The sequence below is a fragment of the Panulirus ornatus genome, chromosome 58 (genome assembly GCF_036320965.1).
Source record: "Panulirus ornatus isolate Po-2019 chromosome 58, ASM3632096v1, whole genome shotgun sequence".
NCBI lineage: Eukaryota > Metazoa > Arthropoda > Malacostraca > Decapoda > Palinuridae > Panulirus > Panulirus ornatus.
Window position 1 is genome coordinate 520607 of NC_092281.1, and position 25481 is coordinate 546087.

Below are 25481 nucleotides of genomic sequence, written 5' to 3' on the forward strand. Positions count from 1 at the left end.
CATTCCTCCACATCCTTCAATTCTGCTTCTTCTTCTCTCATTCGATCTACAGCTCATCTTGACACAACTTCCTCAATAAATTCAGGCTTGGACAGGAAATCTCAGTGGGGTAGATGAAATATGGTGAAGTTTAACACCACCAACACCTAGCTTCTGCCCATCTCTCGATCAAAAATTCTTCATAACTTTCCTCATTCCTTCGACAGTTCCATAATTTCACTGAACTCAATGAATATACTTGATATTCTTGTAACATCCACTCTATCTTGGAAACCCCCACACTTTGGAAATAGCTAAGTCACTCTAAGAAACTGTAAGTCCTATTTAGAAGTCAAAATTTCTGTTCTTCCATACAGTTGCTCCATTTATGCAAAGGATTGATCCGTCCTTGCAAGAAGTACTGCTCTCACATCTGGGGTGGTTCTAGCAATGCAAACTTGCTTGACAGAGTTGTGCCAAAAGTGGACCGATTTATCAACTCTCCCAGGCTAACCTCAAAATCAACCATTTGCCCTATGCTGCAATGGTGGTTCACTTTCCCTTTTCAATTGGTATTACTCTGGTTTTTGTTCCTGAGAGCTGGCTGCTTGTAAGCCCCACCACTAGCTAGGTCATGCAACACTTGGCAAGTTGCTTCATCACATGATTACAATACTCAGTAGCCATTGGTAACTCAAGGGTGGGTTGTTTTGATCACTCTTTCTTTCCCTACACCACAAATCTTTGGAACACTCTACCTTCTATCTTCCCTATAACTATGCCCTAGCACTTTTTAAATGACAGGCTTTTCACTTCCTCCAAAATTCATAAATACTTTCCCTTGTCTCTTCTTTTTCCTTTTCACCAACCTCTCCATATTTCAATTAAGGCCCAATGTAAAGAAAAATAAAATGTATTAGCAAAAAATATATTTCTGTTCATTACATAAAGTAATGCTTCATATACACAAAGAAGAGAAAATAAAAAAAAATAACAGGTAGTAATCATACAGTGATGAGCTGTTGACCAAATGGGTGGTGACAACTGATGTTGAAGATACTACAGTAATAAGATGCATTGTCGTGATGGTGATCATTGCATAAGTAATGATGAGAGTACTAGCCAAAGACACTACATGTCAAGTACTGACTTTAGTTCAAAAACATGCATACATTAATGGTGGCCTGATTGTGGGATTTGGGCAGTGATGTTTTATGCTGTCTGCTACATCACATCTGATACAACAGAGTGAGTCTGGATTTTAATATAGCTTGTGGCATAACTTTAAAATTGTTGCTTGTAGGAATTCAATATCAGATCCAAAAACAGGAAATGTTGTGTTATTTGCAAGGCAAAAATATGGTAGACCATAAATCACATAAATACCTACATTAAAGCAACAAATTGTTACTGGAAACATACCCCAGACGCTTCACATGCCCTGATTCAATCCACTGACAGCACGTCAACCCCGGTATACCACATCGATCTAATTCACTCTACTCCTTGCCCTCCTTTCACCCTCCAGCATGTTCAGGCCCCGATCACTGAAAATCTTTTTCACTCCATCTTTCCACCTCCAATTTGGTCTCCCACTTCTCCTCGTTCCCTCCACCTCCGACACATATATCCTCTTAGTCAATCTTTCCTCACTCATTCTCTCCATGTGCCCAAATCATTTCAAAACACCCTCTTCTGCTCTCTCAACCATGCTCTTTTTATTTCCACACATCTCTCTCACCCTTACGTTACTTACTCGATCAAACCACCTCACACCACACATTGTCCTCAAACATCTCATTTCCACCACATCCATCCTCCTGCGCACAACTCTATCCATAGCCCACGCCTCCCAACCATACAACATTGTTGGAAACACTATTCCTTCAAACATACCCATTTTTGCTTTCCGAGATAATGTTCTCGACTTCCACACATTCTTCAAGGCTCCCAGAATTTTCGCCCCCTCCCCCACCCTATGATCCACTTCCGCTTCCATGGTTCCATCCGCTGCCAGATCCACTCCCAGATATCTAAAACACTTTACTTCCTCCAGTTTTTCTCCATTCAAACTTACCTCCAAATTGACTTGACCCTCAACCCTACTGTAACTAATAACCTTGTTCTTATTCACATTTACTCTTAACTTTCTTCTTTCACACATTTTACCAAACTCAGTCACCAGCTTCTGCAGTTTCTCACATGAATCAGCCACCAGCGCTGTATCATCAGCGAACAACAACTGACTCACTTCCCAAGCTCTCTCATCCACAACAGACTTCATACTTGCCTCTCTTTCCAAAACTCTTGCATTCACCTCCCTAACAACCCCATCCATAAACAAATTAAACAACCATGGAGACATCACATACCCCTGCCGCAAACCTACATTCACTGAGAACCAATCACTTTCCTCTCTTCCTACATGTACACATGCCTTACATCCTCGATAAAAACTTTTCACTGCTTCTAACAACTTGCCTCTCTATCAACTCTATCATATGCCTTCTCCAGATCCATAAATGCTACATACAAATCCATTTGCTTTTCTAAGTATTTCTCACATACATTCTTCAAAGCAAACACCTGATCCACACATCCTCTACCACTTCTGAAACCACACTGCTCTTCCCCAATCTGATGCTCTGTACATGCCTTCACCCTCTCAATCAATACCCTCCCATATAATTTACCAGGAATACTCAACAAACTTATACCTCTTTAATTTGAGCACTCACTCTTATCCCCTTTGCCTTTGTGCAATGGCACTATGCACGCATTCCGCCAATCCTCAGGCACCTCACCATGAGTCATACATACATTAAATAACCTTACCAACCAGTCAATAATACAGTCACCCGCTTTTTTAATAAATTCCACTGCAATACCATCCAAACCTGCTGCCTTGCCGGCTTTCATCTTCCGCAAAGCTTTTCTCTGTTTACCAAATCATTTTCCCTAACCCTCTCACTTTGCACACCACCTCGACCCAAACACCCTATATCTGCCACTCTATCATCAAACACATTCAATAAACCTTCAAAATAATCACTCCATTCCCTCCTTACATCACCACTACTTGTTATCACCTCCTCATTTGCGCCCTTCACTGAAGTTCCCATTTGCTCCCTTGTCTTACGCACTTTATTTACCTCCTTCCAGAACATCTTTTTATTCTCCCTAAAATTTAATGATACTCTCTCACCCCAACTCTCATTTGCCCTCTTTTTCACCTCTTGCACCTTTCTCTTGACCTCCTGTCTTTCTTTTATACATCTCCCACTCAATTGCATTTTTTCCCTGCAAAAATCGTCCAAATGCCTCTCTCTTCTCTTTAACTAATAATCTTACTTCTTCATCCCACCACTCACTACCCTTTCTAATCAACCCACCTCCCACTCTTCTCATGCCACAAGCATCTTTTGCGCAATCCATCACTGATTCCCTAAATACATCCCATTCCTCCCCCACTCCCCTTACTTCCATTGTTCTCACCTTTTTCCACTCCATATATATATATATATATCCATATACTTAGAAAAGCAAATGGATTTGTATGTAGCATTTATGGATCTGGAGAAGGCATATGATAGAGTTGATAGAGATGCTCTGTGGAAGGTATTAAGAATATATGGTGTGGGAGAAAAGTTGTTAGAAGCACTGAAAAGTTTTTATCGAGGATGTAAGGCATGTGTACGTGTAGGAAGAGAGGAAAGTGATTGGTTCTCAGTGAATGGAGGTTTGCGGCAGGGGTATGTGATGTCTCCATGGTTGTTTAATTTGTTTATGGATGGGGTTGTTAGGGAGGTGAATGCAAGAGTTTTGGAAAGAGAGGCAAGTATGAAGTCTGTTGGGGATGAGAGAGCTTGGGAAGTGAGTCAGTTGTTGTTCGCTGATGATACAGCGCTGGTGGCTGATTCATGTGAGAAACTGCAGAAGCTGGTGACTGAGTTTGGTAAAATGTGTGAAAGAAGAAAGTTAAGAGTAAATGTGAATAAGAGCAAGGTTATTAGTTACAGTAGGGTTGAGGGTCAAGTCAATTTGGAGGTAAGTTTGAATGGAGAAAAACTGGAGGAAGTAAAGTGTTTTAGATATCTGGGAGTGGATCTGGCAGCGGATGGAACCATGGAAGCGGAAGTGGATCATAGGGTGGGGGAGGGGGCGAAAATTCTGGGAGCCTTGAAGAATGTGTGGAAGTCGAGAACATTATCTCGGAAAGCAAAAATGGGTATGTTTGAAGGAATAGTGGTTCCAACAATGTTGTATGGTTGCGAGGCGTGGGCTATGGATAGAGTTGTGCGCAGGAGGATGGATGTGGTGGAAATGAGATGTTTGAGGACAATGTGTGGTGTGAGGTGGTTTGATCGAGTGAGTAACGTAAGGGTAAGAGAGATGTGTGGAAATAAAAAGAGCGTGGTTGAGAGAGCAGAAGAGGGTGTTTTGAAGTGGTTTGGGCACATGGAGAGGATGAGTGAGGAAAGATTGACCAAGAGGATATATGTGTCGGAGGTGGAGGGAACAAGGAGAAGAGGGAGACCAAATTGGAGGTGGAAAGATGGAGTGAAAAAGATTTTGTGTGATCGGGGCCTGAACATGCAGGAGGGTGAAAGGAGGGCAAGAAATAGAGTGAATTGGAGTCATGTGGTATACAGGGGTTGACGTGCTGTCAGTGGATTGAAGCAAGGCATGTGAAGCGTCTGGGGTAAACCATGGAAAGCTGTGTAGGTATGTATATTTGCGTGTGTGGACGTATGTATATACATGTGTATGGGGGGGGGGGTTGGGCCATTTCTTTCGTCTGTTTCCTTGCGCTACCTCGCAAACGCGGGAGACAGCGACAAAGTATAATAAATAAATAAATAATATATTTTTTTTTTTTTTTTTTTATACTTTGTCGCTGTCTCCCGCGTTTGCGAGGTAGCGCAAGGAAACAGACGAAAGAAATGGCCCCACCCCCCCCCCCCATACACATGTACATACACACGTCCAGACACGCAAATATACATACCTACACAGCTTTCCATGGTTTACCCCAGACGCTTCACATGCCTTGCTTCAATCCACTGACAGCACGTCAACCCCTGTATACCACATGACTCCAATTCACTCTATTTCTTGCCCTCCTTTCACCCTCCTGCATGTTCAGGCCCCGATCACACAAAATCTTTTTCACTCCATCTTTCCACCTCCAATTTGGTCTCCCTCTTCTCCTCGTTCCCTCCACCTCCGACACATATATCCTCTTGGTCAATCTTTCCTCACTCATTCTCTCCATGTGCCCAAACCATTTCAAAACACCCTCTTCTGCTCTCTCAACCACGCTCTTTTTATTTCCACACATCTCTCTTACCCTTACGTTACTTACTCGATCAAACCACCTCACACCACACATTGTCCTCAAACATCTCATTTCCAGCACATCCATCCTCCTGCGCACAACTCTATCCATAGCCCACGCCTCGCAACCATACAACATTGTTGGAACCACTATTCCTTCAAACATACCCATTTTTGCTTTCCGGGATAATGTTCTCGACTTCCACACATTTTTCAAGGCTCCCAAAATTTTCGCCCCCTCCCCCACCCTATGATCCACTTCCGCTTCCATGGTTCCATCCGCTGACAAATCCACTCCCAGATATCTAAAACACTTCACTTCCTCCAGTTTTTCTCCATTCAAACTCACCTCCCAATTGACTTGACCCTCAACCCTACTGTACCTAATAACCTTGCTCTTATTCACATTTACTCTTAACTTTCTTCTTCCACACACTTTACCAAACTCAGTCACCAGCTTCTGCAGTTTCTCACATGAATCCGCCATCAGCGCTGTATCATCAGCGAACAACAACTGACTCACTTCCCAAGCTCTCTCATCCCCAACAGACTTCATACTTGCCCCTCTTTCCAAGACTCTTGCATTTACCTCCCTAACAACCCCATCCATAAACAAATTAAACAACCATGGAGACATCACACACCCCTGCCGCAAACCTACATTCACTGAGAACCAATCACTTTCCTCTCTTCCTACACGTACACATGCCTTACATCCTCGATAAAAACTTTTCACTGCTTCTAACAACTTGCCTCCCACACCATATATTCTTAATACCTTCCACAGAGCATCTCTATCAACTCTATCATATGCCTTCTCCAGATCCATAAATGCTACATACAAATCCATTTGCTTTTCTAAGTATTTCTCACATACATTCTTGGATTACGTGTTAATTGACAGGCGTGCGAAAGAGAGACTTTTGGATGTCAATGTGCTGAGAGGTGCAACTGGAGGGATGTCTGATCATTATCTTGTGGAGGCTAAGGTGAAGATTAGTATGGGTTTTCAGAAAAGAAGAGTGAATGTTGGGGTGAAGAAGGTGGTGAGAGTAAGTGAGCTTGGGAAGGAGACCTGTGTGAGGAAGTATCAGGAGAGACTGTGTACAGAATGGAAAAAGGTGAGAACAATGGAAGTAAGGGGAGTGGGGGAGGAATGGGATGTATTTAGGGAATCAGTGATGGATTGCGCAAAAGATGCTTGTGGCATGAGAAGAGTGGGAGGTGGGCTGTTTAGAAAGGGTAGTGAGTGGTGGGATGAAGAAGTAAGAGTATTAGTGAAAGAGAAGAGAGAGGCATTTGGACGATTTTTGCAGGGAAAAAATGCAATTGAGTGGGAGAAGTATAAAAGAAAGAGACAGGAGGTCAAGAGAAAGGTGCAAGAGGTGAAAAAAAGGGCAAATGAGAGTTGGGGTGAGAGACTATCAGTAAATTTTAGGGAGAATAAAAAGATGTTCTGGAAGGAGGTAAATAGGGTGCGTAAGACAAGGGAGCAAATGGGAAAGTGAAGGGCGTAAATGGGGAGGTGAAAACAAGTAGTGGTGATGTGAGAAGGAGATGGAATGAGTATTTTGAGGGTTTGTTGAATGTGTCTGATGACAGAGTGGCAGATATAGGGTGTTTGGGTCGAAGTGGTGTGCAAAGTGAGAGGGTTGGGGAAAATGATTTGGTAAACAGAGAAGAGGTAGTAAAAGCTTTGCGGAAGATGAAAGCCGGCAAGGCAGCAGGTTTGGATGGTATTGCAGTGGAATTTATTAAAAAAGGGGGTGACTGTATTGTTGACTGGTTGGTAAGGTTATTTAATATATGTATGACTCATGGTGAGGTGCCTGAGGATTGGCGGAATGCGTGCATAGTGCCATTGTACAAAGGCAAAGGGGATAAGAGTGAGTGCTCAAATTACAGAGGTATAAGTTTGTTGAGTATTCCTGGTAAATTATATGGGAGGGTATTGATTGAGAGGGTGAAGGCATGTACAGAGCATCAGATTGGGGAAGAGCAGTGTGGTTTCAGAAGTGGTAGAGGATGTGTGGATCAGGTGTTTGCTTTGAATATATATATATTATTTTTTTTTTTGCTTTGTCACTGTCTCCCGCGTTTGCGAGGTAGCGCAAGGAAACAGACGAAAGAAATGGCCCAACCCACCCACATACACATGTATATACATACACGTCCACACACGCAAATATACATACCTATACATCTCAATGTACACAGATATATACACACACAGACACATACATATATAACCATGCACACAATTCACACTGTCTGCCTTTATTCATTCCCATCGCCACCTCGCCACACATGGAATACCATCCCCCTCCCCCCTCATGTGTGCGAGGTAGCGCTAGGAAAAGACCCTACACGTTTCACATGCCCTGGTTCAATCCACTGACAGGACATTGACCCCAATATATCACATTGTCCCAATTCAGTCAATTCCTTGCATGCCTTTCACCCTCCTGTAAGTTCAGGCCCCAATCGCTCAAAATCTTTTTCACTCCATCCTTCCACCTCCAATTTGGTCTCCTGCTTCTCCTTCTTCCCTCCACCTCTGACACATATATCCTCTCTGTCAATCTTTCCTCATTCATTTTCTCCATTTGACCAAACCATTTCAACATACCCTCTTCTGCTCTCTCAACCATACTTTTTTTATTACCACACATCTCTCTTACCCTTTCATTACATACTCAATCAAAACACCTCATACCACATATTGTCCTCAAACATCTCATTTCCAACACATCCACCCTCCTCTGCACAACCCTATCTATAGCCCATATCTCACAACCATATAACATTGTTGGAACCACTATTCTTTCAAACATACCCATTTTCGCTCTCTGTGACAACGTTCTTGCCTTCCATACATTCTTCAATGCTCCCAGAACCTTCGTCCCCTCCCCGACCCTGTGACTCACTTCCGCTACCATGGTTTCATCCGATGCTAAGTCCACTCCCAGATATCTAAAACACTTCACTTTCTCCAGTTTTCCTCCATTCAAACTTACCTCCCAATTAACTTGTTCCTTGACCCTACTCTACCTAATAACCTTGCTCTTATTCATATTTACTCTCAACTTTCTTCTTTCACACACTTTACCAAACTCAGTCACCAACTTTTGCAGTTTCTCACCTGAATCAGCCACTGACTCACTTCCCAAGTCCTCTCATCCACAACAGACTGCATACTTTACCACTCTCCAAACTCTTGCATTCACCTCCCTAACCACCACATCCATAAACAAATTAAACAACCATGGGGACATTACTCACCCCTGCCACAAACCAACATTCACTGGGAAACAATCACTTTCCTCTCTTCCTACACGTACATAGGCCTTACATCCTTGGTAAAAACTTTTCACTGCTTCAGGCAACTTATCTCCCACACCAGATACTCTTAAAACCTTCCACAAAGCATCTCTATCAACCCTATCATATGCCTTCTCCAGATCCATAAATGCTACATACAAATCCATCTGTTTTTCTAAGTATTTCTCACATACATTCTTCAAAGCAAACAACTGATCCACACATCCTCTACCACTTCTGAAACCACACTGCTCTTCTGACAATCTGGTGTTCTGTACATGCCTTTAACCTCTCAATCAATACCCTTCCATATAATTTCCCAGGAATACTCACTCTATCCATATATATGATGTATATATATATATATATATTTTTTTTTTTTTTTTTTTTTTTTTTATACTTTGTCGCTGTCTCCCGCGTTTGCGAGGTAGCGCAAGGAAACAGACGAAAGAAATGGCCCAACCCCCCCCATACACATGTACATACACACGTCCGCACACGCAAATATACATACCTACACAGCTTTCCATGGTTTACCCCAGACGCTTCACATGCCTTGATTCACTCCACTGACAGCACGTCAACCCCTGTATACCACATCGCTCCAATTCACTCTATTCCTTGCCCTCCTTTCACCCTCCTGCATGTTCAGGCCCCGATCACACAAAATCTTTTTCACTCCATCTTTCCACCTCCAATTTGGTCTCCCTCTTCTCCTCGTTCCCTCCACCTCCGACACATATATCCTCTTGGTCAATCTTTCCTCACTCATTCTCTCCATGTGCCCAAACCATTTCAAAACACCCTCTTCTGCTCTCTCAACCACGCTCTTTTTTTTTCCACACATCTCTCTTACCCTTACGTTACTTACTCGATCAAACCACCTCACACCACACATTGTCCTCAAACATCTCATTTCCAGCACATCCATCCTCCTGCGCACAACTCTATCCATAGCCCACGCCTCGCAACCATACAACATTGTTGGAACCACTATTCCTTCAAACATACCCATTTTTGCTTTCCGAGATAATGTTCTCGACTTCCACACATTTTTCAAGGCTCCCAAAATTTTCGCCCCCTCCCCCACCCTATGATCCACTTCCGCTTCCATGGTTCCATCCGCTGACAGATCCACTCCCAGATATCTAAAACACTTCACTTCCTCCAGTTTTTCTCCATTCAAACTCACCTCCCAATTGACTTGACCCTCAACCCTACTGTACCTAATAACCTTGCTCTTATTCACATTTACTCTTAACTTTCTTCTTCCACACACTTTACCAAACTCAGTCACCAGCTTCTGCAGTTTCTCACATGAATCAGCCACCAGCGCTGTATCATCAGCGAACAACAACTGACTCACTTCCCAAGTTCTCTCATCCCCAACAGACTTCATACTTGCCCCTCTTTCCAGGACTCTTGCATTTACCTCCCTAACAACCCCATCCATAAACAAATTAAACAACCATGGAGACATCACACATATATATATATATATATATATATATATATATATATATATATATATATATATATATATATTTTTTTTTTTTTCTTTTTTTTTTCCAAAAGAAGGAACAGAGAAGGGGGCCAGGTGAGGATATTCCCTCAAAGGCCCAGTCCTTTGTTCTTAATGCTACCTCGCTATCGCGGGAAATGGCGAATAGTATGAAAAAACAAAAAAAAAAAAAATATATATATATATAAATATATATATATATATATATATATATATATATATATATATATATATATATATATATACATCATATATATGGATAGAGTTGTGCGCAGGAGGATGGATGTGCTGGAAATGAGATGTTTGAGGACAATGTGTGGTGTGAGGTGGTTTGATCAAGTAAGTAACGGAAGGGTAAGAGAGATGTGTGGAAATAAAAAGAGCGTGGTTGAGAGAGCAGAAGAGGGTGTTTTGAAATGGTTTGGGCACATGGAGAGAATGAGTGAGGAAAGAATGACCAAGAGGATATATGTGTCGGAGGTGGAGGGAACAAGGAGAAGAGGGAGACCAAATTGGAGGTGGAAAGATGGAGTGAAAAAGATTTTGTGTGATCAGGGCCTGAACATGCAGGAGGGTGAAAGGAGGGCAAGGAATAGAGTGAATTGGATCGATGTGGTATACCGGGGTTGACGTGCTGTCAGTGGATTGAATCGGGGCATGTGAAGCGTCTGGGGTAAACCATGGAAAGCTGTGTAGGTATGTATATTTTGCGTGTGTGGACGTATGTATATACATGTGTATGGGGGTGGGTTGGGCCATTTCTTCTTTCGTCTGTTTCCTTGCGCTACCTTGCAAACGCGGGAGACAGCGGCAAAAAAAAAAAAAAAAAAAAAATCATATATAACAGGAAACTCCCACAAAGTATGGTTCCAAACTTACATTCACAATTAATATCCTACTGGCAAAACAGGCACAAAGACTTTAAAATTCTACCCCTGAAATCCAAAGGTGTAATATGCACAAAAAGAGAGAACACCTTAAGCATCCAAGGCCCAAGATTCTTCAACACCTTGCCAGCTACCATCAGAAACAGGATAGGATGCATGGTAAAGAAGTTTAACAGTGCACTGGACAAGTATCTATGTAAATTTAAGAGAGTTTTCAAGGGACGGGGTCCCATGAGTGTAAAAACTCCCTCCTCATACAGTCCAAATAGTGAAGGAAAAAGTATGAAACCATTTCATAATGATGCATTCACACCTATACTGCCTAAATGGTAATAATTGCCACCAGGTCCCACTGTGGGATTAGGTTACATCCACAGAGATTTGTTGCTCTGGTGATCATTCATTGCCCAAGCAGTTAAAATTCAAGTTACTGTATACGGGGGTTATGTTTCTTCCTGAAATTTGTTTACATTAATCTAGATTTAAATACAAGGTTCTGATTTTCATTGCTGATTTATGTATTCAGTTCCTATTGTCTGTAGCATGTAGCTGCATGTTTTGTACTTGATTATGACTTGCAAAACTTTTTCTACTTTAATTAGTTAGTGCAGTGCTGTCTTGTGTTCTCTGGTTGCATGCTGAAGACATGATCATCCAACTGTGCTAACATATTAAAGACTTGCTAAATTCTATATTCTGAAGTGTGTTTAATATACTTCCCTGCAGTAAGTAATATCAGTTAAGATTTTACACTTTATGTTTTTCTCTGTTAACATTTTTTGGTGTGATGAAATAGGTCTAATTGAGTTAAATGTAAGACAATAATAACATAGCCCAAAATGATCTGTTGCAGTTTTCATTCACAACATTCTTTCCATATTATTAAGAGCAAATAAGCACATGATGCATTATGAATACGTGTATTAAGTCAGTTTCATTATCAATTTCATAGTAATATGCCCCTTCCACCTCCAAAACTGCACTAGTGTTACTAGCCCACTGGTATTGTGCAGTGGGCAGCCTTTGGTCTTTCAGTATGTGCCTTCCATTATGCCTGAACTGTAAAGCCCATAAGTATCCGAAAACTTCATATCCTCAAAATCTAAACTCTTACCAGGTGGCTGACATAATGACCCTCATGGCAGTCAAGGCAGCAACATGCATTAATCTGTCCTGACTGACTTTTTCTGACATCCTTTTACATGAAATATACCATAGGTTTTAGTGAATATTTGAAGCAACCTTATAACAAATGTAATGTTATAATGCTGCTATGATATTATGGTAGAGATCTTTTTATACTCGCCCCAGTTCAGTGCATGGGCCATCCCAGTCATATGGACCTCACTTACAGGGAAGTGTAAATCTGCCCATGCTTTCTTTTCAAATGGAAAGGTGACAGAATGCCATGAGAATATCTCTGATGCAATGTTCCTACATCAAAAGGATTTCAGCTACTTTAACACAAATTAGAACTTGCATGTGGAATGTAAAAGATTAACCTGAGTTACTAACTCATTTCTCTTTTATAACAATTATTGCAAGTTTAGTATTGATAATAGAAAGATATTCTTTCCAGATTTTGTTCACTAATATTGAGGCTCATAGCTCCAATTAAGGCCAAATAATATAACTGGAGAGTTAGAACTCACAAGCATGGTTAAATGTACTAGTTGCCACCACTTTAAAAGATACAGCACAACTACCAACATGTGTTTTATAAATATTACTGAATGTGAGAGTGATTTTTCAGTATGTAATTTCTCATCTTCAGTAGTATCAAATTCATATCTAACCATGTGATTATTCCCTCCTAACAGCAACAATGTTTCAACATGCTGTGTTTATGGTCTGCCTCCTTAGTATCACAGTGGCGTCCTTCTACCCTCCTGACTGCCCAGCAACATGTGAATGTGAAGGTCTAACAATCAAGTGTGATAGTGGAGTAATACCTTCACTAGACAAAAGACTTACTTCTTTTGAGATACAGGGTGCAAGTCCTCCCATCACGGCCCTTACAACTGCCATTGCGGAAAAACTGGATCACCTTGTATGAAAATTTTTAATTGCCTTGTTCAATATTGGAATACTCAATACTTAGTAATTTCAGTAACAGATTCATACCAACTAATCCTCTAGGGGAAAAACTTTCTGTAATATTCGCCTAATTAGCATAATACAGATCATTCTTGAATCCTCAAAAACAAATTTCCTAAGGCTTCACAAATTCTGCTATCCATAAGCCCTAGCTCTATAAAGATTTACTTTTCCAACTCAAAACAGAAGCTTCCTGTAATATACTTTTCTCTATCTAGGTATATCTGCAGCTGAACTCAATTGGCTTAACAGAGGTACAGCCTGGGGCACTTGGAGTCATTGAACGCCTAGAGAGCTTGAAGATAATTAACAACAACATTTCTGTTCTTAACCCAGGCATCTTTACCAACTGTAGCAAGCTGGCTTATCTCAGCTTAGAAAACAACAACATTCATGTAAGTACATCTATTACTCCTGAAAACCCTTAAAGTATGTGCTAAAAATTCTAATATGAACCAAAGTTTCTAAAATGAATGCAAAATAGTACAACACACTTTTAGGCAACTAATGAGTGAGAAAATCTTTTTTAATGAAAATTTGGGAATTGAAAAGTAACATCAAGCAATTAAACTCTTCAAAAAGGAAAACAAAACAAGAATATACAAAAGCTATATCAAGCTATATCACATCAACATTGATACCCAACCATCAAACTCAAATTCTACAAGTGACGAATGAAGATCAAATAATATGAAAAACATAATATCTGATAAATAAAGAAAATTAAGAAAATCAGCCTAAATTCTAATATATAATACATGCCTAAAGAATCTCGTTGAAATCAATCGAGAAGTATCAAGGAACAAATATACATTAGCGCTAGACTAGGGATAAATATCTTCACAATGGTGAAAAGACCCATAGAGTAGAGCTCATCTTCATTTCAACCTTTCCTTGGAGAAAAACTTTGATCAAAGTGACTCACATTCATTACTGAACATCTTGGTCACTATACCTCCAACAACGAATAAAGCTGAATTCAGCTACCTATCCACTAATCTCCTTTCATTTCCATACACACTCAGTACAAATCCACAAAACCTAAATTAAAAGAATAATACAAATGTTACAAATTGTATACAAATGTAATGAAATATTCACTGATCAGACATCCAGAAATATGTACAAAATAAATACCCTTAATCAATAAAAACCTTTACATATGTTCATGCTGAACATTTATCCATCAGTGCTCTCAACTATTTTGTCAATTATTTTCATGTAACTTGTACTTACCTACCTGGAGAGTCTGGGGTAGAGGTTCTCTGCTCAAGTGACCCCATCATTTGAACTTTCTTTACCATCATACAACATTTTAATCTTTTTTATATTATCAGAGTCAGCACTTACCTTTATCCATTCATTTACTACTATGATACTATAAAAGTACTTCTTTACATCTCTTAAAAAAATCCCTTGCTCAATTTCTTGCTTTGGGCTCTGGTTGCTTACCTTCAAACATACCTATTCCTATCTATATTTATTTATCAATTATACTTAATTGCCATCTCCCACATTAGCAAGGTAGCACAAGGAAACAGACGAGGAACGGCACAACCAGCCCATATACACATGTATTTACATAAACACCCACAAACGCACACATATATACATGTACATTTCAACGTATACATACATATACATACACAGACATATACATATATACACATGTATATATCCATACTTGCTTCCTTCATCCATTCCTGTCACCACCCTGCCACACATGAAATAGAAACCCCCCCATCTCCAGCAAGGTAACGCCAGGAACAAACAAAAAAGGCCACATTCGTTCACACTCAGTCTCTAGCTGTCATGCGTAATGCACCGAGACCACAGCTCTCTTTCCACATTCCGGCCCAACACATCTTTCCATGGATTACCCCAGATACTTCACATGCCCTAGTTCAGTCCATTGACAGCATGTCGACCCTGGTATACTACAGTGTTCCAATTCACTCTATTCCTTGGACACCTTTCACCATCCTCTATGTTCAGGCCCCGATCGCTCAAAATCTTTTTCACTCCATCCTTCCACCTCCAATTGGTCTCCCACTTCTCCTTCTTCCTTCCACCTCTGACACATTCTCTTCATGTGTCCAAACCATTTCAACACACCCTCTTCTGCTCTCTCAGCCACACTCTTTTCATTACCACACCTCTCTCTTAGCCTTTCATTACTTAATCAAACCACCTAACACCACATAATGTCCTCAAACATTTCATTTCCAGCACATCCACCCTCTTCTGCACAACCCCATCTATAGCCCATGCCTCACAACCATATAACATTGATGGAGCCACTATTCCTTCAAACATACCCATTTTTGCTCTCTGAGATAACGTTCTTGCCTTCCACACATTTTTCATTGCTCCCAGAACCTTCGCCCCCTTCCCCACCCTGTGACTCACTTCCGCTTCCATAGTTCCATCCGATGCTAAGTCCACTCCCAGATATCTAAAACACATCACTTCCTCCAGTATTTCTCCATTCAAACTTACCTCCCAATTAACTTGTCCCTCAACCCTACTGAACCTAATAACTTTGCTCTTATTCACATTTACTCTAAATTTTCTACTTTCACACACTTTACCGAACACAGTGACCAACTTCTGCAGTTTATCACCCAAATCACCCACCAGTGCTGTATCATCAGTGGAGAGCAACTGACTCACTTCACAAGCACTCTCATCCACAACAGACTGCTTACTTGCCCCTCTCCAAAACTCTTGCATTCACCTCCCTAACAGCTCCATCCATAAACAAATCAAACATCCATGGAGACATCACACACCCCTGCCTCAAACTGACACTCACTGGGAACCAATCACTTTCCTCTCTTCCTCCTCATACGCATGACTTACATCCTTGGTAAAACTTTTCACTGCTTCTAGCAACTTACCTCCAATACCATATAGTCTATCCACCATATCCTATGCCTTCTCCATATCCATAAATGCTACATACAAATCCATCTGTCTAAGTATTTCTCACATATTTATCTATTTTGCTTTGTCGCTGTCTCCCGCGTTAGTGAGGTAGCGCAAGGAAACAGACCAAAGAATGGCCCAACCCACCCACATACACATGTATATACATACACGTCCACACATGCAAATATACATACCTATACATCTCAATGTACACATATATATACACAAACAGACATATACATATATACACATTTACACAATTCATACTGTCTGCCTTTATTCATTCCCATCGCCACCTTGCCACACATGGAATAACATCCCCCTCCCCCCTTATGTCTGCGAGGTAGCGTTAGGAAAAGACAACAAAGGCCCCATTCGTTCACACTCAGTCTCTAGCTGTCATGTAATAATGCACCAAAACCACAGCTCCCTTTCCACATCCAGGCCCCACACAACTTTCCATGGTTTACCCCAGACGCTTCACATGCCCTGGTTCAATCCATTGACAGCACGTCGACCCCAGTATACCACATCGTTCCAATTCACTCTATTCCTTGACCACCTTTCACCCTCCTGCATGTTCAGGCCCCGATCACACAAAATCTTTTTCACTCCATCTTTCCACCTCCAATTTGGTCTCCCACTTCTCCTTGTTCCCTCCACCTCTGACACATATATCCTCTTGGTCAATCTTTCCTCACTCATTCTCTCCATGAGACCAAACCATTTCAAAACACCCTCTTCTGCTCTCTCAACCACACTCTTTTTATTTCCACACATCTCTCTTACCCTTACATTACTTACTCGATCAAACCACCTCACACCACATATTGTCCTCAAACATCCACCCTCCTACGCACTACTCTATCCATAGCCCAAGCCTCGCAACCATACAACAGTGTTGGAACCACTATTCCTTCAAACATACCCATTTTTGCTTTCCAAAATAATGTTCTCGACTTCCAAACATTCTTCAAGGCTCCCAGAATTTTTGCCCCCTCCCCTACCCTATGATTCACTTCCACTTCCATGGTTCCATCCGCTGCCAGATCCACTCCCAGATATCTAAACACTCTACTTCCTCCAGTTTTTCTCCATTCAAACTTACCTCCCAATTGACTTGACCCTCAACCCTACTGTACCTACTAACCTTGCTCTTATTCACATTTACTCTTAACTTTCTTCTTTCACAAACTTTACCAAACTCAGTCACCAGCTTCTGCAGTTTCTCACATGAATCAGCCACCAGCGCTGTATCATCAGCGAACAACTGACTCACTTCCCAAGCTCTCTCATCCCCAACAGACTTCATACTTGCCCCTCTTTCCAAAACTCTTGCATTCACCTCCCTAACAACCCCATCCATAAACAAATTAAACAACCATGGAGACATCACACACCCCTGCCGCAATATATATTTATATATTTATTTATTTTGTTTTGTCGCTGTCTCCCGCGTTTGCGAGGTAGCGCAAGGAAACAGACGAAAGAAATGGCCCAACCCACCCCCATACACATGTATATACATACACGTCCACACACGCAAATATACATACCTATACATCTCAATGTACACATATATATACACACACAGACACATACATATATACCCATGCACACAATTCACACTGTCTGCCTTTATTCATTCCCAACACCACCTCGCCACACATGAAATACCATCCCCCTGCCCCCTCATGTGTGCGAGGTAGCGCTAGGAAAAGACAACAAAGGCCCCATTCGTTCACACTCAGTCTCCAGCTGTCATGCAATAATGCCCGAAACCACAGCTCCCTTTCCACATCCAGGCCCCACACAACTTTCCATGGTTTACCCCAGACGCTTCACATGCCCTGATTCAATCCATTGACAGCATGTCAACCCCGGTATACCACATCGATCCAATTCACTCTATTCCTTGCCCGCCTTTCACCCTCCTGCATGTTCAGGCCCCGATCACTCAAAATCCTTTTCACTCCATCTTTCCACCTCCAATTTGGTCTCCCACTTCTCCTCGTTCCCTCCACCTCCGACACATATATCCTCTTGGTCAATCTTTCCTCACTCATTCTCTCCATGTGCCCAAACCATTTCAAAACACCCTCTTCTGCTCTCTCAATCACACTCTTTTTATTTCCACACATCTCTCTTACCCTTACATTACTTACGCGATCAAACCACCTCACACCACACATTGTCCTCAAACATCTCATTTCCAGCACATCCACCCTCCTGCACACAACTCTATCCATAGCCCACGACTCGCAACCATACAACATTGTTGGAACCACTATTCCTTCAAACATACCCATTTTTGCTTTCCGAGATAATGTTCTCGACTTCCACACATTCTTCAAGGCTCCCAGGATTTTCGCCCCCTCCCCCACCCTATGATTCACTTCCGCTTCCATGGTTCCATCCGCTGCCAGATCCACTCCCAGATATCTAAAACACTTTACTTCCTCCAGTTTTTCTCCATTCAAACTTACCTCCAAATTGACTTGACCCTCAACCCTACTGGACCTAATAACCTTGCTCTTATTCACATTTACTCTTAACTTTCTTCTTTCACACACTTTACCAAACTCAGTCACCAGCTTCTGCAGTTTCTCACATGAATCAGCCACCAGCACTGCATCATCAGCGAACAACAACTGACTCACTTCCCAAGCTCTCTCATCCACAACAGACTTCATACTTGCCCCTCTTTCCAAAACTCTTGCATTCACCTCCCTAACAACCCCATCCATAAACAAATTAAACAACCATGGAGACATCACACACCCCTGCTGCAAACCTACATTCACTGAGAACCAATCACTTTCCTCTCTTCCTACACATACACATGCCTTACATCCTCGATAAAAACTTTTCACTGCTTCTAACAACTTGCCTCCCACACCATATATTCTTAATACCTTCCACAGAGCATCTCTATCAAGTCTATCATATGCCCTCTCCAGATCCATAAATGCTACATACAAATTCATTTGCTTTTCTAAGTATTTCTCACATACATTCTTCAAAGCAAACACCTGATCCACACATCCTCTACCACTTCCGAAACCACACTGCTCTTCCCCAATCTGATGCTCTGTACATGCCTTCACCCTCTCAATCAATACCCTCCCATATAATTTACCAGGAATACTCAACAAACTTATACCTCTGTAATTTGAACACTCACTCTTATCCCCTTTGCCTCTGTACAATGGCACTATGCACGCATTCCGCCAATCCTCAGGCACCTCACCATGAATCATACATACATTAAATAACCTTACCAACCAGTCAACAATACAGTCACCCCCTTTTTTAATAAATTCCACTGATATACCATCCAAACCTGCTGCCTTGCCGGCTTTCATCTTCTGCAAAGCTTTCACTACCTCTTCTCTGTTTACAAATCATTTTCCCTGACCCTCTCACTTTGCGCACCACCTCGACCAAAATACCCTATATCTGCCACTCTATCATCAAACACATTCAGCAAACCTTCAAAATACTCACTCCATCTCCTTCTCACATCACCACTACTTGTTATCACCTCCCCATTAGCCCCCTTCACAACAAAGGCCACATTTGTTCACACTCAGTCTCTAGCTGTCATGTATAATGCACCGAAACCACAGCTCCCTTTCCACATCCAGGCCCCACAAAACTTTCCATGGTTTACCCCAGATGCTTCACATGCGCTGGTTCAATCCACTGACTGCACGTCGACCCCGGTATACCACATTGTTCCAATTCACTCTATTCACTGCATGCCTTTCACCCTCCTGCATGTTCAGGCCCTGATCACTCAAAATCTTTTTCACTCCATCTTTCCACCTCCAATTTGGTCTCCCACTTCTTGTTCCCTCCACCTCTGACACATATATCCTCTTTGTCAATCTTTCCTCACTCATTCTCTCCATGTGACCAAACCTGATATCTAAAACACTTCACTTCCTACAGGTTTTCTCCATTTAAACTTACCTACCAATTAACTTGTCCCTCAACCCTACTGATCCTAATAACTTTGCTCTTATTCACAATTACTCTCAACTTTCTTTCACACACTACCAAACTCAGTCACCAGTTTCTGCAGTTTCTCACCCAAATCAGCCACCACTGCTGTATCATCAGCAAAAAACAACTGACTCACTTCCCAAGTACTCTCATCCACAACAGGTTGCATACTTATCCCTCTCTCCAAAACTATTGCATTCACCTCCCTAACAACCCCATCCACAAACAAATTCAACAACCATGGAGACATCAGGCACCCCTGCTGCCAACCAACATTCATCCTTGGTAAAAACTTTTCACTGCTTCTATCAACTTACCTCCCACACCATATATTCTTAATACCTTCCACACAGCATCTCTATCAAACTTTATCATATGCCCTCTCCAGATCTATAAATGCTACATACAAATCCATCTGTTTTTCTAAGTATTTCTCACATACATTCTTCAAAGCAAACACCTGATCCACACATCCTCTACCACTTCTGAAACCACACTGCTCTCCCCCAATCTGATGCTCTGTACATGCCTTTACCCTCTCAATCAATACCCTCCCATATCATTTCCCAGGAATGCTCAACAAACTTACACCTCTGAAATCTGAACACTCGCCTTTATCCCCTTTGGCTTTATACAGTGGCACTATGCATGCATTCCGCAAATCCTCAGGCACTTCACCGTGAACCATACATACACTGAATATCCTTACCAACCAGTCAACAACATAGTCACCCCCTTTTTCAACAAATTCTACTGTAATACCATCCAAACCCACCGCCTTGCCGGTTTCCATCTTCCACAAAGCTTTCACTATCTCTTCGCACTTCGCACACCACCTCAACCAAAACACCCTATATCTGCCACTCTATCATCAAACACATTCAACAAACCTTCAAAATACTCACCCCATCTCCTTCTCACTTCATCACTACTCGCTACTGCCTCCTCATTAACCCCCTTCACTGATGTTCCAATTTGTTCTCTTGTCTTATGCACTTTATTTACCTCCTTACAAAACATCCTTTTATTCTCCCTAAAATTTAATGATACTCTCTCAACCTAACTCTCATTTGCCCAATTTCTCACTTCTTGCACCTTTCTCTTGTCCTCCTGCCTCCTTCTTTTATACATCTCCCAGTCATTCGCACTACTTCCCTGCAAAAATCATCCAAACGCCTCTCTCTCAATAACAATCTTACTACCCCATCCCACCACTCACTACCCTCTCTAATCTGCCCACCTCCCAACCTTCTCATGCCACAAGCATCTTTTTCACACGCCATCACTGCTTCCCTAAATACATCCACTCCTCTTACATCATTTGCTCTCACCTTTTGCCATTCTGCACTCAATCTCTCCTGGTGCTTCCTCACACAAGTCTCATTTCCAAGCTCACCTACTCTCACCACTCTGTTCACCCCAACATTCTCCATTCTTTTCTGAAAACCTCTACAAATCTTCACCTTCACCTCCACAAGATAATGGTCAGACATCCCTCCAGCTGCTCCTCTCAGCACATTAACATCCAAAAGTCTCTAGCACACATCTATCAATTAACACATAATCCAATAATGCTCTCTGGCCCTCTCTCCTACTTACATATGTATACTTATGTATATCTCTCTTTTCAAACCAGGTATTCCCAATCACCAATCCTTTTTCAGCACACAAATCTACAGGCTCTTCACCATTTCTATTTACAACACTGAACACCACATGTACATCAATTATACCCTAGACTGCCATATTACTCACCTTTGCATTCAAATCACCCATCACTACAACCAGGTCTCGTGCATCAAAGCTGCTAACACACTCACTCAGCTGCTCCCAAAACACTTGCCTCTCATGATCTTTCTTCTCATGACCAGGTGCATCGGCACCAATAATCACCCATCTCTCTCCATCCACTTTCAATTTTACCCATATCAATCTAGAGTTTACTTTCTTACAACCTTTATCACATACTCCCACAACTCCTGCTTTAGGAGTAGTGCCACTCCTTCCTTTGCTCTTGTCCTCTCACCAACCCCTGATGTTACTCCCAAGACATTCCCAAGCAACTCTTCATCTTTCATTTCATTTCGCAACTATAAGAAAGTCAAAAATATAATCTCTTCACAGGTTATTGCAAGTGGAACATTTGCTTCTCTTTATGAGCTTCACAATCTAAGTCTGGCTCACAATGAAATATCTTCTCTTCCAAAACTCTTACCTGCAAAAATCCAAGTTCTTAATGTGGAGTACAACAAGATAACCGACATTCAAGACCTATGCGTCAACAGTCTGATATCCCTCAACCTCTGCCACAATAACATCACCTACCTCGATCCAGACCAGGTATGAAAGTATTATCGTACAAATGAACACATAAGCTAATAGACTATGTCACCTACCTGTGCAATGACAGTATTGTAATCAATGTGTTTAGAATGTGCTGCTACTATGGTAAGCTCATAATTGAGAGGTCTCAAATATCAGTACCTCAGTGGAATACTCTAAAGTTCTAGTGTACAAGTCTCACTCCGCCTTCTTGTGGTAACCTTGCTCTTGCACCCTTAAGGGTGGAACTAAAGGGAAGGCATTGCCCATCTTCATCAGGGAAATAGTAGAGGTAGTTTTCTTTTTAAATACCCCACAATCTGGGAGCCTTGCTGCCTCTGGAAACACTACACTGGAGTTGCCATCTGCTAGTGGCCTGTCAAGGGTGAGGCACATAAGGCTACAAAGTGGCATTGGAGTCTACCAGTTATACCATGAAGTAAAGAAGATAAGTAATGGCAGTTGATGGCACTGGATGTAAATGGGATAACTGGTGACAGTAAAAAGACGAAGCTTGTTGAAAAGCTTAAAAGTTATAGCTTGGATGTGTTGGAGATTGAGGAAACCCATATCCTTAGGTATAATGTATGGAGTGAAAATGGAAATGATGAATACAAGCTATGAGAGGGCTTGGAAGGAGCGGTATGGATGGGAATAAATGAAAATCATCAGGGAAGAGGAAAGAAGGACATGCAATTCTCCTACCATTGAGAGTGTGGGAGAATGTTACAAAGAATGAATGGAATGGATCATGAATGACATGGGTGAAAGAAAAGATTAGAATAGTGAAATACGCATGGGTACAGAAAGAGACTACTGTCCACACATTCCCTGCTTGTCACAGGTGACCAAGAGGGACACGAGTGGATGGCTGGAAATCCTTCCTTCCTGTACCTCTTCCCAAAAGAAGGAACAGAACAAGGAGCCAAGAGAGGAATTTCCCCTCTAAGGCTCAGTCATTCACTCATAATGCTACCTCACTCATGTAGGAAGTGGCAAGCAGTTATGAAAAAGTGTATGTGCAACTGTGAACATGACGATTATATGAGGTAAGGATGAAGGAAACTTTTCTAAAGGAATGTGAATGACTGTATAAACAGTTTTAGGAATGAGAGAAACGTGGTTGTAATGTTATGAATGCGAAAATGGGATGTGATGAAACTAGCGAGATGGGTGGTAAATTAGGAATGCCTGGAGTTAATGAGAATGGAAGTTATCTTGTGAATGTCCATGCTGAGAGGGGTTTATTCCCTGCAAACACCTTCTTTCAGCATAAGATGATCCATAAGAATACATGGATGAGATGTGATGGAAGAGAAAAGCATAAGGCTTTGATTGACCATATGGTTGTGGATGAAAGATTGAGAAAGACCATGCTAGATGCTAGAGTTGTTATATGACTCTTTGGAGCTGACCATTTTGCAGTTCTTGTGGAGATGAGGCTCAGGGAGAAGTGGAGTCATAGGGTAAAGAAAAATGGAGAAGTGAAAGTGTTGGCAAAGAAGAAGATGAATTAGAAAAAATGCTGGGAGCAGTGTGAAAGGAGGGCGACCAAAAGTTTAGATGGAAGTGCAGTGAATGTACGGATGCAGTCATGTGTGAATGAGGTATTCAAAAGGTTTAGAGAAATAATATTAAAGGTAGTAGAATGAATAATTGGATACAAGGTCGTGATATACAGGAATAATATGGGCAATGCATGGTGGATGGAAGAGATTAGAAATGCTGTGGAAGAGAAGAAAAAGACATATGGTAGATTGTTCGACAGGAATGTACCAGTAGAAATTCAGCAAAGGAGGAGAGAAGAATATGACGTGTTAGCAAAATATTATGAAGCTGATAGAGGAAAGTAAAAAAGAGTAGATGAAGATTTTGGAAGAAAGTTGAGTGAAAAGTTTTTAGGAAATAAAAAGTTGTCCAGGAAGGTGATAAAAGGAAAGAGGTGGATGTAAGAGTGGATATGTTTATGTGAGAAGTAAGAAAGGGCAGTAGCTGAATCAAATGGAGGAAGTGAAAGGAAGATGAAAAGAGTATTCTGAAGAATTGATGAATGTGGGAGAAAGTGAGGGAGCAGTTGTAACATACATGGGCATGAAGGATGGAAGGAAGACAAAACAAGCATAAGGGCCTATACCAAAAAGGGAAGTATGAAGGGCAATAATGAGGATGAAGGTAGGGATGGCACCTGGAGTGGATGGGATTATGGTAGAAATACTTAAGTATGGAGAAAATGTGAGACTGGATGCATCTAATATGTAATACAACATGGAAAGGGAAGATTGTGCCAGAGGTTTGGACAAAACCTACTATTGTTCCTTCATTCAAAGAAAAAGGGGCTAAGGATGTATGTAGCAATTTTTGGGGAATAAATCCATTAAGCACACCAAAAAAAGTGTATGCATGAATGTTGATTGATAGAATGATGTCTCCTTTGACAAACTTTTCCAAACTCAGTCACCAACTTCTGCAGTTTCTCACTCAAATCAGCCACTAGAGCTGTATCATCGGTGAACAACAACTGACTCACTTCCCAAGCCCTTTCATCCCCAACAGATAGCATACTTACCTCCCTAACCACTCCATCCGTAAGCAAATTAAACAACAATGGAGATATCACACACCCCTGCTGCAGACAGACATTCACTGGAAACCAATCACTTCCCTCTCTTCCTACTTGTACACATGCCTTGCATCCTTTTTAAAAACTTTTCAACGCTTCTAACAACTTACCTCCCGCACCATATACTTTTAAAACCTTCCACAAACCATCTCTATCAACCCTATCACATGTCTTCTCCAGATCCATAAATGCCACATATAAATCCATCTGTTTTCTAAGTATCTATCACGTACATTCCTCAAAGTAAACACCTGATCCACACATCCTCTAACACTTCTGAAACTACAGTGCTCTTCCCCAGTCTGATGCTCTGTACATGCCTTCAACCTCTTGAAAATCAATATACTCCCATATAATTTCCCAGGAATACTCAATAAACTTATGCCTCTGTAGTTTGAACATTCACCTTTATCCCCTTTGCCTTTGTACAACAGCACTATGCATGCATTCTGCCAAT

At 41.4% G+C, this 25481-nt stretch overlaps 2 protein-coding genes across 15 annotated transcripts in view; one reads left to right on the top strand and one right to left on the bottom strand.

Moving 5' to 3' along the window:
* Nup54 (nuclear pore complex protein Nup54) overlaps nucleotides 1–25481 on the bottom strand; it is a 222087-nt gene that overhangs the window by 168298 nt on the left and 28308 nt on the right. The window lies entirely within an intron of this gene.
* The window catches only part of LOC139766823 (uncharacterized), a 48665-nt gene that overhangs the window by 3355 nt on the left and 19829 nt on the right, over nucleotides 1–25481 (top strand). Inside the window, exons 2-4 of one of the 2 annotated variants that reach the window (XM_071695749.1) lie at nucleotides 12867–13096; nucleotides 13362–13538; nucleotides 22207–22422. In XM_071695749.1, coding sequence (XP_071551850.1) covers nucleotides 12872–13096; nucleotides 13362–13538; nucleotides 22207–22422 — 618 coding nt within the window. In that variant the 5' untranslated portion in view covers nucleotides 12867–12871. The remainder of the gene's footprint in view (nucleotides 1–12866; nucleotides 13097–13361; nucleotides 13539–22206; nucleotides 22423–25481) is intronic. The other variant, XM_071695750.1, reaches the window with a different exon arrangement.